The 13,957-nt window shown below is 42.9% G+C and overlaps 1 protein-coding gene across 2 annotated transcripts in view; it reads right to left on the bottom strand.

Annotated features, from left to right (window-relative positions):
• The window catches only part of LOC106576769 (serine racemase-like), a 32,663-nt gene that overhangs the window by 13,204 nt on the left and 5,502 nt on the right, over window positions 1-13,957 (bottom strand). The window contains exons 1-2 of one of the 2 annotated variants that reach the window (XM_014154147.2): window positions 3,266-3,555; window positions 273-630 (exon numbers count right to left, since the gene is read on the bottom strand). In XM_014154147.2, the coding sequence (XP_014009622.1) occupies window positions 273-630; window positions 3,266-3,366 (459 nt within the window). In that variant the 5' untranslated portion in view covers window positions 3,367-3,555. Of the gene's footprint in view, window positions 1-272; window positions 631-3,265; window positions 3,556-13,957 lie in introns of those variants that run through there. The other variant, XM_045700747.1, reaches the window with a different exon arrangement.

Below are 13,957 nucleotides of genomic sequence, written 5' to 3'. Positions count from 1 at the left end.
ATGCCAATAAGCTTCTGCATGAAGCAGGAGTCATCGTCTAAAGTATTTACTTTTAGAAAACAAACTACTACCTAGAATAAAAAGGTTATTTGACCGTCCCTCCACAAAATAACAATTTTTAAAGAACCCTTTGGTAAAAAGGTTTTACCTGGATACAAAATGGTTCTCCTAGACTCCTACAGGCTGGGGACTTCCAAATAACCCTTTATGGTTATAGGTAGTACCTTTTTTCCAAGGGGTGTACAGAAGGCTCTGAACTGGAGCTGGCATACCGTACAAGGGGTCTTCTGCATCACTGACTGGATTTTGAAGGCTGCAGCACTGATGTCCTCGAAGCGGAGGTACTCAGGCTTGGGTGGTGGGACTGCTTTGCGCTCGCTGCCTCTCTTCTTGTTAGTCTTGGGTGGGTCCATTAGCTGGATCTCAGGGGCGCCCACCACCTTGGTCTCAAACGTTTTGACTTCCCCATTGAGGCACTCCTCCTCAATACCAAAGTCCTTCAGGCGCTCTGGGTGGATGAGGGTGGGCCGCCAGCCCGCAACCCCGTTACAGATGGGGGCGTCCTTGTTGCAGGTACTCTTGGAGGAGGTGGAGCAGCCCTGTTTAGTTGGCCCAAGACGCTGCTCCTCGCTGGTGGAGAGAGGGAGAGAAACAGGGCTTGAAGAGTAGTGGTTGGGTTTCTGTAGTGTTGGATAAAGCTCTTACCATTATATACATGCATTTCAGGTCAACAGTCTCAGCAATGGGCTGCACTCTCTCAGAAAAAAGGGTTCCAAAAGGGTTCTTCAGCTGTCACCATAGGAGAACCCATTTTTGGTTCCAGGTAGGATCATTTTTTGGTTCCATCTAGAACCCTCGGTGGAAAAGGCTCCACATGGAAGCCAAAAGGGTTCCACCTGGAACCAAAAGTGTTCTACCTGGAACCAAAATGGGTTCAGCCAAAGAACCCTTTTAGGTTCTAGATAGCACCGTTTTTTCTAATAGTGTAGAGTGACGAGAGTGAGCAGGAGGAGAGCATTTCTAAATTCCAAATTGACCCCTAACCCTTATCATTTCTGTTTCCGAAAGAATTTAATAGGAAATAATATGGTAATCAGTTCACCTTGCCTTCTGAAAGACTGGGTGGAGGTTTTGGGAGTAAGATTTGTACGTGTGTGTGAACACGTGGGAATAAGCCACTGCTTTACATTATCCGGGAGTGATGGCAGTGACCTTGTTCTTTGTACAATATAAGATAATCTACACAGATCTTTCCATGTCCAGGTACACCAGGGTGTCCCTTATGATTACCAGAGTTTTGGCCTATTAACCACACACATATTCAAGCATGCACGCACACCTGCTCACACACACACACACACACAAACACACATGGCTCTAAGGTTAGGGAATGGTTGGAAGGAATTGATTCACCTTTCTTGTTCTCAGAGTTTCACTTCTGCTTGATATATTTAATCTCTGGTTAAAGAATGTCTGCACATTATTTATAATTATTGAATAGTCTTTCAAATCAGTCTTTGGTACACACAATAATTACCTATAGGGTAACACTTGACATAACCTGTCATAATATGGTCATAGCACTGTCATGACCAATATATTTACACCTGTTGTGACATATATTGTGTTATTTTATGGCTGGTTATGACACCTACATAAGTGTCAAAACTCACATTTATTCCAATTACTTTTTCCCTGCCAAGAAGTATATTTTCGTTTGAAAGTTTGTTTCTTAAATCCTTTGTTGTTGTTGTTGTTGTTGTTGTAATCAATTCTTTACAGTCATTTTTTTTCATCCTATTTTAAATGACTTGTAGAAAACACACTTTATGACACTCATGAAGCATTATGACCACCCTGAGTCACTTTACTTGGACTAAGAAAATACACTTTGCGACACTGTCAAGAAGCATTATGACCATCCTGTGTCACTTTACTTGGAATAAGAAAATACACTTTATGACGCTGTCAAGAAGCATTATGACCATCATAATCATATAAGCCAGATAGGCCTATCACGTACAAGGATGGTGTCTTGTCCTGCTCCTGAAATCTTATCCTGTATTCATTCCAGTCATCATCAACAGAGCATTAGGGTAGGTGCATGTCTGACATTAACGTGTGCACAATTAAAATGTTCATTTAATATGATCAATAAAAAATATTAAAAAAAAATATATATAGATAACAAACATTCTGTTGACATGTACTTTAAGCTATGGTGTTTTGGAATGTTTTGCCTTGTGTGGTAGATTTCGTTTTTTTTACACTCTTATGTAGGTGTCATAACCAGCCATAAAATAACTATGGTGGTAGATTTTGTGGGTTTTTACACTCTTGTGTAGGTGTCATAACAGCCTTAAAATAACGCAATAGATGTCACAACAGGTGTAAATATATGACAGTGTTATCACCATATTATGACAAGTTCTGACAACTAATGTCAGCTGTTGTGACATAATATGTCATGGTTATGACCGTGTTGTAATGGGTTTTTCACACTAATAAGTTTCCTGTGTGTATCAAGATTGGTCCACCACCCAAAGGACATCCAGCCAACTTGACAGAACTCTGGGAATCATTTCTAACACCTAATGCATGCAATCATATAACATTGACACTATAATTGATTTTCTAATGTTGATGAGAGACTGACAATAACAATTAAGCAGTAGACTATTTTGTATCCCTCAACAGGCTCCTACATTTTGCTCACAATATTCACTGCTGAAATGGATAGACTTCACAGTATAATTCAAACCAGCTGGTAGACTTTAACTTCACTTTAAGTTTCCATTGTGGTGCCAGCTACTGTGGACCAGGGGAGAGCAGGAGCAGGGGAGGCTCGATGGGGTGGAGGGGCTGGTTCAGGTGGAGGAGGGTGGGGATCAGAGAGGGCTTTAGAGGCTTAAGATTTGGGGACAGGAGATGCTGGATGATGAGACAGTGGTTTACTGGTGGATGTAGAGGACTTCTTTTAGATTCTTTTGGCACAAGGAGAAGGAGGAGGAAGATGGTGGAGGGTTAAGGTTGTGACTGGCGGGCTTGGTTGACTTTGGGTAGAGAGAAAAGGCGGTGCAGGGGAAGAATGAAGGGGAATGAGGTGCTACAGGAGTCACAGCAGGAATCACTACAGGAGTCAATACAGCTGGAGGCTTTGGGGGCTCCTCTGGGGGGGTGGGGGGTGGGGGGGGGTGCTGAGGTAGGGAATCCCTCTGTGTCTAGTAGGGTACTCTGGGTGGGGGATGAATCTGTAGTGTCCCACCTCTGCCAGAAGGGGTCATTCTCACTGTCGTTGAATCCCACTCTGCTGGGCGATCCATCACCGGCGTAGTTGGCGTAGATGAACTGGGCGGCAAAGTTCATCCTGGACCAAAAACTTTTCAGCTATAGTCCAAGGATCCTCTCTAGATAAGTTCCGAAAAGTCCTCTCCCTGCTCCTCCTGTGTGTGTAGCACATCCAGGAGTGTGTTGGACAGTGTGCCAGCTCAGAGCGCTCCCATGGTGTTAACTGCGCTGCCCTAGATCCCTTCCTGGGGCTATTTAAGGTGGGATTAGCCTGGGGTACATGCCTGGTGGCACTCAGTCTTCAAATCCAACCTGCCTCCAGCCCTGGCCCCTCCCACCCCTTGGCTCTATTCTAGTCCAAGATCTGGATTAAACCTCCAGGTCTGTGACGTGTTGCTAATCAGACGCTCTAAGGGGATAGATTTGGACTTACAGTTTATCTAGGGAACAATGATCTGGGGGCTTGGGCAGTCAGTCAATAAAGACACTAGGAGGATCAGAGATGAGACTGGCCGGTCAGGCCTGGATAGAGATGGGAAAGAGTGTGTGTGTGTGTGTGTGTGTGTGTTGTGTGTGTTTTCAGAGTGAGAGAGCACTGGCTTTCTAAACAGGCAGATCCTAGTTGGTCGCGATAAGAAGGTAGAAGGTTCCTCCACCACTGATTTCTAAACTAGTATGAAGATGACCCCTACAACTTCCCCCACAGTCAATGGAGGATCAACACATCCTTTGACTTACTTCAGATAGTATAGCTGTATAGCTCAATAGCTCACTCATTTGCATATTTCTGTACTATTGTCATAAAAACCTGACTACACCACCTGGTGGAGGTTTGGAGCACCAGGACGCTTAACAGTAAAAGGGTTGAGTTCTTGTGACAAGTTTGGAACCACAGTAGCCATGAAACACCATGAGTCAAGATTTCTTTAGTAGGTAGATTGGAATTGTATCAAAAATGATGTAGGCCACCCACTAAAGGGGTTAGGGTGGAATCGATTCCACAAAAGGAAAGAAAATGTTTTAGGGGATGGGGGAACTCTGGTAGCCTGCCTGCTCCTCTCATCGCCGCTCCTCGTTTTACTCATGTTCTGTCCGCTCATCTGAATGAGCCTCTTAACAGTAATAGTCCAGTCTTCAAATCAATAGATACAGTAATGTTTCAATCTTCAACTTCAATTGTCAGTACTTTAAAAGCAGTGAGCCCTCAATAGCAGGTACAGTTGAAGTCGGAAGTTTACATACACTTAGGTTAGAGTCATTAAAACTCATTTTTCAACTACTCCACAAATGTCTTCCTTGTCTTCCGTCCCGAACCATTCTGGCACACGTTGCTTCCATGGCCTTTTAATACACACCTCAATCTGGTCAAATGCCAATGGAAATGTCATTGAGTTATTGATACTTGCATTCTCATGAGGGGTTGAGAATTCCGGGAAGTGGTGTGCTCCCGTATTCCCTCCATCGTAACACTCCAATGTTGACAGCGATGCTCCTATGAGTAAACCGTGAAACTCCAAACAAGGGTAAGTGAAATGCTTAAAAATACACGATACACAGGTGCAAAAAAAGGTGTGAGGAAGCCATCTCATGGTGGAATGTACAACAATAAGACCTTGTTATCACTTTATCTTTGTCATTTCATGACACTATTACATTCAGTGTGATTAAGTCAGCAACATACTATCTAGTAAATACTGTAATATTTGATGTCCTCAATATGTGAATCTGGGAATCAGTGGGAAAGGAACACTGAGAGAAGAGATAAAACATGAGCACAGTAGATCTCTGTATCTCTCAGACAGTATATCCACTCCCATCTACACAAATAAACACACACAAGTCTGTTTTACTATCCTTGTGGGGACCTAACAATTGATTCCCATTCAAAATCTTATTTTCCTTAAGCTAGCCCTAACCTTAACCTCTAACCCTAACCTTAATAAACCTAACTCTTAACCTAACCTTAACCATAACTTTAACCCCTAACCTTAATTGTAACCCTAAATATAACCCCTAAGCCTAAAATAGCTAAATGTCCCCACTTGTCAGAATTGTCCTTATTTTAATCTCCTTGTGAGTACTTCTTGTCCCCACAAGGACAGAAAACCAAACACACACACCAGATTTAACCCCTAATCCCTTTGTTAGTGAAAAGGAGGCATGTCTCTGCCAAATAGTTAACCGGTATCCAAAGCTGGCCTAAGCTCTTGGCAGGACAATGGGGTTTTCTAGGATCTGCAGAGTGCTTTTAACAAGGAGACTGGGCATGAACTAAGACACTGAGCATGGGCAAGCTGTCCCTCTTCCCCCACTAAATTGTCCTTGATGATGGTCTGTGTACCACACAGCCAACCACCACCCTGGAGCTTTGGGGTTTAGATGGCTGGGAGACTCTGTTCCATTCAGTACAGCTCCCTGTCTATCTGATGATGGCGCTTGGCAGGCCAACCACTGTTGTTCCTGGAAAGGCTATTGGGGAACCTGGTTGTGCTTCCCATGCAACACTCCTTCCGAGAGAAAGGGAGAGAAACAAAGAGAGAAAGAGAGAGAGAAATGATCCCTGCATCCACCCTCCCCCTCTCTTTCTCTCTGTCGATTTTCCCTTCATTTTCCCCCACGTTGGCCAGCCCCCTAGCAATTCGTGTTCAGCCAATGAGCTTCAGTCCCTCACCATACGAGTGACAGCTAGCAAGATGCAACCACAGCAGAGAGAGAGAGAGAAATTATGTGGTGCACATATTTACACGTGACGCAGTACGCAATTGTCGGGGACCCCTTTTCTCTCGTGAAAGCTACTTTCAAAACTACTGGCTAAAAAGTATACAAAAGTACCCGAGAATCCCTTTAAGTCTAAATTGAAAAGGTATTTTATTTTATGCTAAAGAACTTATCTATTCACCCTTTAAATCCTTTCGGAATATTGTTTCAAACACTTTCTCAAATTCCATTACATAAAGGATTATTTGTCTTATACTGTTCAAATGTATTATGAATTTATGAGCAATGTAAAAAAAAAAAGAAGAAAAAAAACATGTCATATTCTGTTCAACGTAGCGTTTGGACACGGACAAACAGTACACCAAACGATGCCTATTGACCTGCCCATTCGTTTGGTACTGTAACACTTATCTCTAAAACTAGGTCCCCTACAACTTACCCCACAGTCAAAGGTTGATCAACACAACCTTTGACCTTAGACTCACTTCAGATAGTATAGCTGTGTAAATGCTCACTGATTAGCATATTTGTGTGCTATTACACTCACTTGACTAATACTGTATTTTCTCATTGTGATTTAGATAAAACATAAAATATTGCATTCTTTACTAGATAGTGTCGGTTGCTATGTTTTCAATATGTGAATCTGGGAATCAGTGGGACTGACTAGACTCTGTCAGCAGGAAGGGGGAGGAACAGAGAGAGAAGAGATAAAACAGAGGCAAAGGTCACCATTGATTTTTGTTTATGAGGACAGTAGATTCCCATCTTCTCGGTACACACTACCTCGCTCGCACATTATAAATACTTTATTTGAATCCACCAATCAAATGTACATTCAAAAGGATCCAAACATTTCAAAGGTCCCTCTATGCATGGACATTCAAGGATACTGGTATTTAAGAAGTTTGTCGAGGGCCAACGTCTAACTAACTTCGATGAGATAACACCTCAATTTTATAAAGCCCTTTTTACAGAGAGAGAGAGAGAGAGAACTGGATCAGCAGCACAAAAACAGGGGACAGTCAGGAGTCATCAGGCCAAGTAGTCCTGAGGCATGGTCCTATTTTCAAGTTTTGAAAAATGGTTAATTACTCTGAGCTTTATTATCGGTTCACAATGCACATTAGTGGCATCTGCTGGTCGTTTTTTAAACCGTTTTCATCACAACTGTGGCGCAGCGGTTAGTCGTTGGCTTTAGTAGCCCACAATCAGCTTTGCGATTTCGACGCCTCCCCCGAAGCTCCGGTATCAAACTACAGAATGAGTAACGCTAACTTGGATATATACACGGGTTACCAGTACCGAGTCGATGTGCAGGGGTACGAGGTAATTGAGGTAGATACTGTATGTACATATAACTAGGACTAAAGTGACTAGGCAACAAGATAGATAATAAATAGTAGCAGCAAAGTATGTGATGAGTCAAAATAGTTAGTGCTAAAAGGGTCAATGCAGATTGTCCGGGTAGCTATTTGATTAATTATTTAACTAACTATTTACAGTCTTATGGCTTGGGTGTAGAAGCTGTTCAGGGTCCTGTTGGTTCCAGACTTGGTGCATCGGTACCACTTGCTGTGTGGTAGCAGAGAGAACAGTCTAGGACTTGGGTGGCTGGAGTCTTTGACAATTTTTAGGGCCTTCCTCTGATGCCGCAAGGTATAGAGGTCCTGGATGGCAGGAAGCACAAACTTTTACCCTCACAAACTTTTACAGATGCACAGCTGAGCGCATCCTGTCGGGCTGTACGGCAACAGAACTGCCCTCAACCGCAGGGCTCTCCAGGGTGGTGCGGTGTGCACAACGCATCACCGGGGGAAAACTACCTGCCCTCCAAGACACCTACAGCACACAATGTCACAGGAAGGCCAACAAGATAATCTAGGACAACAACCACCCGAGCCACTGCCTGTTCACCGCGCTACCATCCAGAAGGCGAGGTCAGTACAGGTACATCAAAGCTAGGACAGAGAGACTGAAAAACAGCTTCTATCCTAAGGCCATCAGATTGTTAAACAGCACATTGTTAATCAATAGCACAGAAAGGCTGCTGCCTATAAACAGACTTGAAATCTTTGGCCCCTTTAATAAATAGAACACTAGTCACTTTAATAATGCCACTTTAATAATGTTTACATATCTTGCACTACTCATCTCATATGTATATACTGTATTCTATACTATCTATTGCATCTTAGCCTATGCCGCTCTGACATTGCTCATCCATATATTTATATATTCTTATTCCTTTACTTAGATTTGTGTGTATTAGGTATTTGTTGTGGAATTGTTAGATATTACTTGTTAGATATTGCTGCACTGTCGGAACTAGAAGCACAAGTATTTCACTACACTCGCATTAACATCTATGTATGTGCCCAATAAAATTTGATTTTGAATTAGTATGATATGTCATGTTTGGTATGGCTACATAAGACAGAAGGTTACTTAAGGCAAAAACGAATAACGCGACGTCTAGCAACCCAAAGATCACGTGTTCAAATCTCATCTCGAACTATTAGCAACTTTGCAACTACTTACTACTTTTTAGGTACTTTGCAACTACTTAACATGTTAGCTATTCCCTTACCCTAATTTTAACCTTAAACCCTAACCTTAACTCTAACCTCTAGCCTAGCTAATGTTAATCACCCAGCAAGCGTTAGCCACAAGAAATTGGAATTTGTAAAATATCATACATTTTGCAAATTTGTAATATACTGTACGAATTGCATTCTGTAATATATCATACAAAATGGATGATGGACATCCACAAATTAATACATACCCTATGTGACCGACTGCCTCGATTCGGTTTTATGTACCAAATTTGGAAATTGTGTTTTTTACATTGGATAAAAGTAGAGACTCAGAGCTAGAAAAAGGTATACCATACATTGCAGTTGCGGAACAATGGGAAAGTAATTCTGCTTTGAAAGTTGATAAACTTGTAACAACACTTTTGAGAAAATGGCCCTTGAATGTTTTGCTACACCTACTGGGGAGCTCTTCTTTGTCTACACCCATTCAGCATTGTTCTCACCCTCTTAACGAGAGTCTTGTCTTTAAAATGGTGTAAATAGTCATATGTTTGAGAAATTGAAGTAATAGCATTTCTAAGGTATTTGAAAATCGCGCCACGGGATTACACTGGCTGTTGCGTAGGTGGGACGATTTCGTCCCACCTAGCCCAGAGAGGTTATGCCTTAGCCCCACCCATCTCTTTAAGGATTCCCATGTGAGGCCATGTGGTAAACAAACACTATACCAAATCAAATCTATGTTTATTTGTCACATGCACAGAATACAGAAGGTGTACACGGTACAGGGAAGTGTTTACTTGCATAGTAGTAATATCAAAAACAGAAAGTGTCCAGATAAAAATATTTTAGCAATATTTTAACATTATTAGATGCACTTGTCTAAATTGATGGGTCATGTGAAGGAAATGCTATAACCACCACCCAGCCACATCTATCTCGGTGGATGGGTCACTATTGTCTAGACACATGTTCATGAAATACAATAGATGGCCGTAATCCCTCCCAGACACACCTGGATTTATTTGATGGATCATGTAATAATCCGGCCGAACTAGAGTCTTTTGTTTAGACATGTAGCTAGCTAGGTAACTAGCTAGCTAAACAATGAACCAACATAATCCCAACTCATAATACTACCAATACAAACATTGTCATAGCTTTTATATGAATCTACAGGTAGATAAAGCTACCAAACTAGGTTCAATCTTGTTTCCATTGATCATCCTTGAGATGTTTCTACAACTTGATTGGAGTCCACCTGTGGTCAATTCAATTCATTGGACATTATTTGGAAAGGCGCACACCTGTCTATATAAGGTCCCACAGTTGACAGTGCATGTCAGAGCAAAAACCAAGCCATGAGGTTGGAGGAATTGTCCAAAGAGCTCCGAGACAGGATTGTGTCGAGGCACAGATCTGGGGAAGGGCACCAAAAACTTTCTGCAACATTGAAGGTCCCCAAGAACACAGTGGTCTCCATCATTCTTAAATGGAAGAAATGTGTAACCACCAAGACTCTTCCTAGAGCTGGCTGCCCGGCCAAACTGAGCAATCGGGGGAGAAGGGCCTTGGTCAGGGAGGTGACCAAGAACCCTATGGTCACTCTGACAGAGCTCCAGAGTTCCTCTGTCGAGATGGGAGAAACTTCCAGAAGGACAACCATCTCTGTAGCACTCCATCAATCAGGCCTTTATGGTAGAGTGGCCATACAGAAACCACTCCTCAGTAAAAGGCACATTACAGCCCTTTTGAAGTTTGCCAAAAGGCACCTAAAAGTCACTCAGACCATGAGAAACAAGATTCTTTAGATTGATGAAACCAATATTGAACTCTTTGGCCTGAATGCCAGGCGACAAGTCTGAAGGAAACCTGGCACCATCCCTACGGTGAAGCACAGTGGTGGCAGCATCATGCTGTGGTGATGTGTTTCAGCAGCAGGGACTGGGAGACTAGTAAGGATCGAGGGAAAGATGAATGTAGCAAAGTACAGAGAGATCCTCGATGAAAACCTGCTCCAGAGCGCTCAGAGCGCTCAGATTGGCGCAAAGGTTCACCATCAACAGAACAACGACCTAAGCACATAGCCAATACAATGCAGGAGATGCTTCGGAACAAGTCTCTAAATGTCCTTGAGTGGCCCAGCCAGAGCCCGGACTTGAACCTTATCGAACATCTCTGGAGAGACCTGAAAATAGATGTGCAGCGACGCTCCCCATCCAACCTGACAGAGCTTGAGAGGATCTGCAGAGAATAATGGGAGAAACTCCCCAAATACAGGTGTGCCAAGCTTGTGGCGTCATACCCAAGAAGACTCCAGGCTGTAATCGCTGCCAAAGGTGCATCCACAAAGTATTGAGTAAAGGGTCTGAATACTTATGTAAATGTGATATTTCAGTTTTTTATTTTTAATACATTTGCAAAAAAATCTAAATACCTGTTTTTGCTTTGTCATTATGGGGTATTGTGTTTAGACTTATGAGGATAAAAAAAAATATATATTTTAGAATAAGGTTGTAACATAACAAAATGTGGAAAAAGTCAATGGGTACTTTCCGAATGCACCGTATAATGACAAAAGAGAAGCTGCATGTATGTAATTATAGACAAGTTGACTAATAGTCTACCAAAATGTTGGTAATTATAAGCAGAAACATATCTAAATCAGGCATATCTAAATCTGACTGTAGCCTATAGCGCATTTTCTATATTTGCAGGTTGGGGTTGGGTGCTGGCCTCAGATATTCACTTCATCACATATAGTCGGGCAGTTGTGGATGGGGGGGGGGGATTCTGTTAGCTAACACATGGAATTGTTTAAAGATGGTCATATCATGGATTATTTAGATATTTGATTTACTTATATATATATATTGCATTTGGCCTTTACTACTGTAGTCCATAGAAACACATTGAATACCACATTCAGAATTGTCAAAACAGACAGTCAAAAAATGTATCATAAGTAATAAGGTTTTGAAGTGTCTGCCCTATTTCTAGATATATAAAAGCTCAGGAAATATTTGTTTTTTGGACACATATTTAACCCCTTTTTTTTAGTTGCCACAAAACTACCTCCATACTTCCATCCATTGTTTTAAACTGGTACCGGGTTACCTTCAAATGAGTCACTTGACACTTCTGGGGGTCGTAGAACGGAACGGAGAACACAATCATGAGAGTCTCCCATTTACATATATTAGTTTGTACCCCAAACGGTTCAGACGGTCCAAACAGAAGTTGGCACATCGGCGGTACCGACTTCAGACAAGTCCTGTGGAGCTTGTGGGGGTCCTAGAGCAAATGAGAGTAGAGCCTCATCTTTCCATAGAATGGTCATATTAGTTAGTAGGCCAAACCGTTCGATGTTTTCGTGAGAAGTTTCGGGATGTCTCCTAGTCTGACAAACAGCGCTGTAACTCTGCCACTTTCCACCACAGGTATTGAAGGCTGAGATAGGTGGATGAGGGGATTGAGACGATATCTCTAGCTTAAACTGACTGATTTTGATGTTTTTTATTATTATGTTAATTAGATTGACGCACAGGTCTTGATTGGCGCACGCCATCTTGATCCAAGATGGCGTAGCAGTGCAGACGTGTTTGTCATTGTCCCGTGTACATTTTATGTTTTTCTTTGTCATTTTTTTGTGTATATTTCAATCTCTTTTACCATTTTTTTATTAAATATACCTTCCTGCAACCCGCCTTACCCAATGTGATTCGGGTGAGGCATCAGAAGCTAACCAGCTAATTAGCTACTAGCTATTTAGTCATTGTTAGCCACTGCTAGCAGCCTTTACCTTTAGCTCAGACACCAGCCGCTTTTAGCCTGGATAATACCTGCCAGTCTGCACAGCGCGATATCAACCCTGAGCATATCGGACTGCTTTTCTCCAGTACATCACCGGATGCCTGCCGTAAGCTCTGGACCATCCGGATCATCGCAGCTAGCTAGCTGCTACTGAGTGGCCCTGCCCCGAAGCTAGCCTTGAGCCAGGCCCATCTCCCAGCCTGATAAGTGTACCCTATGATCACTCGGTTACACAGCTGATGGCTCCCGGACTCTTCACTAACACGACTAGAAGCTACTACATCATAGGATTCCTGCCGTAAGCTCTGGACCTTTGCATCGAATCATCGCAGCTAGCTAGCTGCTACCGATTGGCTATAGTGGCTAATGCCCTTGTTCTGAAGCTAGCACCAGTTAGCCTCGAGCCAGGCGCAAACAAAATTACTCCAGCTACAATACCTCTTTTGCCAATTGGCCTGGACCCTTTGTCAACACGGAACCCCGCCGACCCATCACGACTCGTCCGCCGACGTGATTCCATCCGATGTGCCCTCAACCGGCCTTTGCCAGATGTCGGTGAAGACGCTTTTGCTAGCCCCGGCCTGCTAATTTTATGAACGCCGTCTCTCCCGCTTGCTAGCATAGTAACGACTACCTAACAGCTTCCCTGTTTCATCTATTGCTGTTCACTGGACCCTATGATCACTTGGCTACATAGCTGATGCCTGCTGGACTGTTCATTAATCACGGTACTCCATTTTGTTTATCTGTTGGTCCCAGCCTCGAATTCAGGCCCTGTGTATAGTTAACTGACCCTCTCTGCCCATTCATCGCCGTTTTACCTATTGTTGTCTTAGCTGAATAGCTGTTGTTGTCTTACCCGTTGTTGTCTTAGCTAGCTCTCCCAATCAACACCTGTGATTGCTTTATGCCTCGCATTATGTCTCTCTCTAATGTCAATATGCCTTGTATACTGTTGTTTAGGGTAGTTATCATTGTTTTATTTTACTGCAGAGCCCCTAGTCCCACTCAACATGCCTCAGATAGCTCTTTTGTCCCACCTCCCACACATGCGGTGACCTCACCTAGCATAACTAGTGCCTCCAGCCTAGGTTTCCTACACTGTACCTGGACCCTACCATGCCCCTGTCTGTACATTATGCCCTGAATCTATCCTACCACACCCAGAAATCTTCTCCTTTTATTCTCTGTCTCCAACGCACTAGACGACCAGTTTTGATAGCCTTTAGCCGTATCCTCATCCTACTGCTCCTCTGTTCCTCAGGTGATGTAGAGGCTAACCCAGCCCCTGTGTGTCCCCAGGCACTCTCATTTGTTGACTTCTGTAACCGTAAAAGCCTTGGTTTCATGCATGTTAACATCAGAAGCCTCCTCCCTAAGTTTGTTTTAGTCACTGCTTTAGCACACTCCGCCAACCCTGATGTCCTTGCCGTGTCTGAATCCAGGCTTAGGAAGGCCACCAAAAATTCTTACATTTCTATCCCCAACTACAACATTTTCCGTCAAGATAGAACTGCCAAAGTGGGAGGAGTTGCAATCTACTGCAGAGATAGCCTGCAAAGTTCTGTCATACTTTCCAGGTCTATGCCCAAACAGTT

Source organism: Salmo salar, chromosome ssa18 (genome assembly GCF_905237065.1).
Source record: "Salmo salar chromosome ssa18, Ssal_v3.1, whole genome shotgun sequence".
Lineage (NCBI taxonomy): Eukaryota > Metazoa > Chordata > Actinopteri > Salmoniformes > Salmonidae > Salmo > Salmo salar.
Note: the sequence above shows the minus strand (reverse complement) of the source record. Positions and strands in the feature narration are given on the sequence as shown.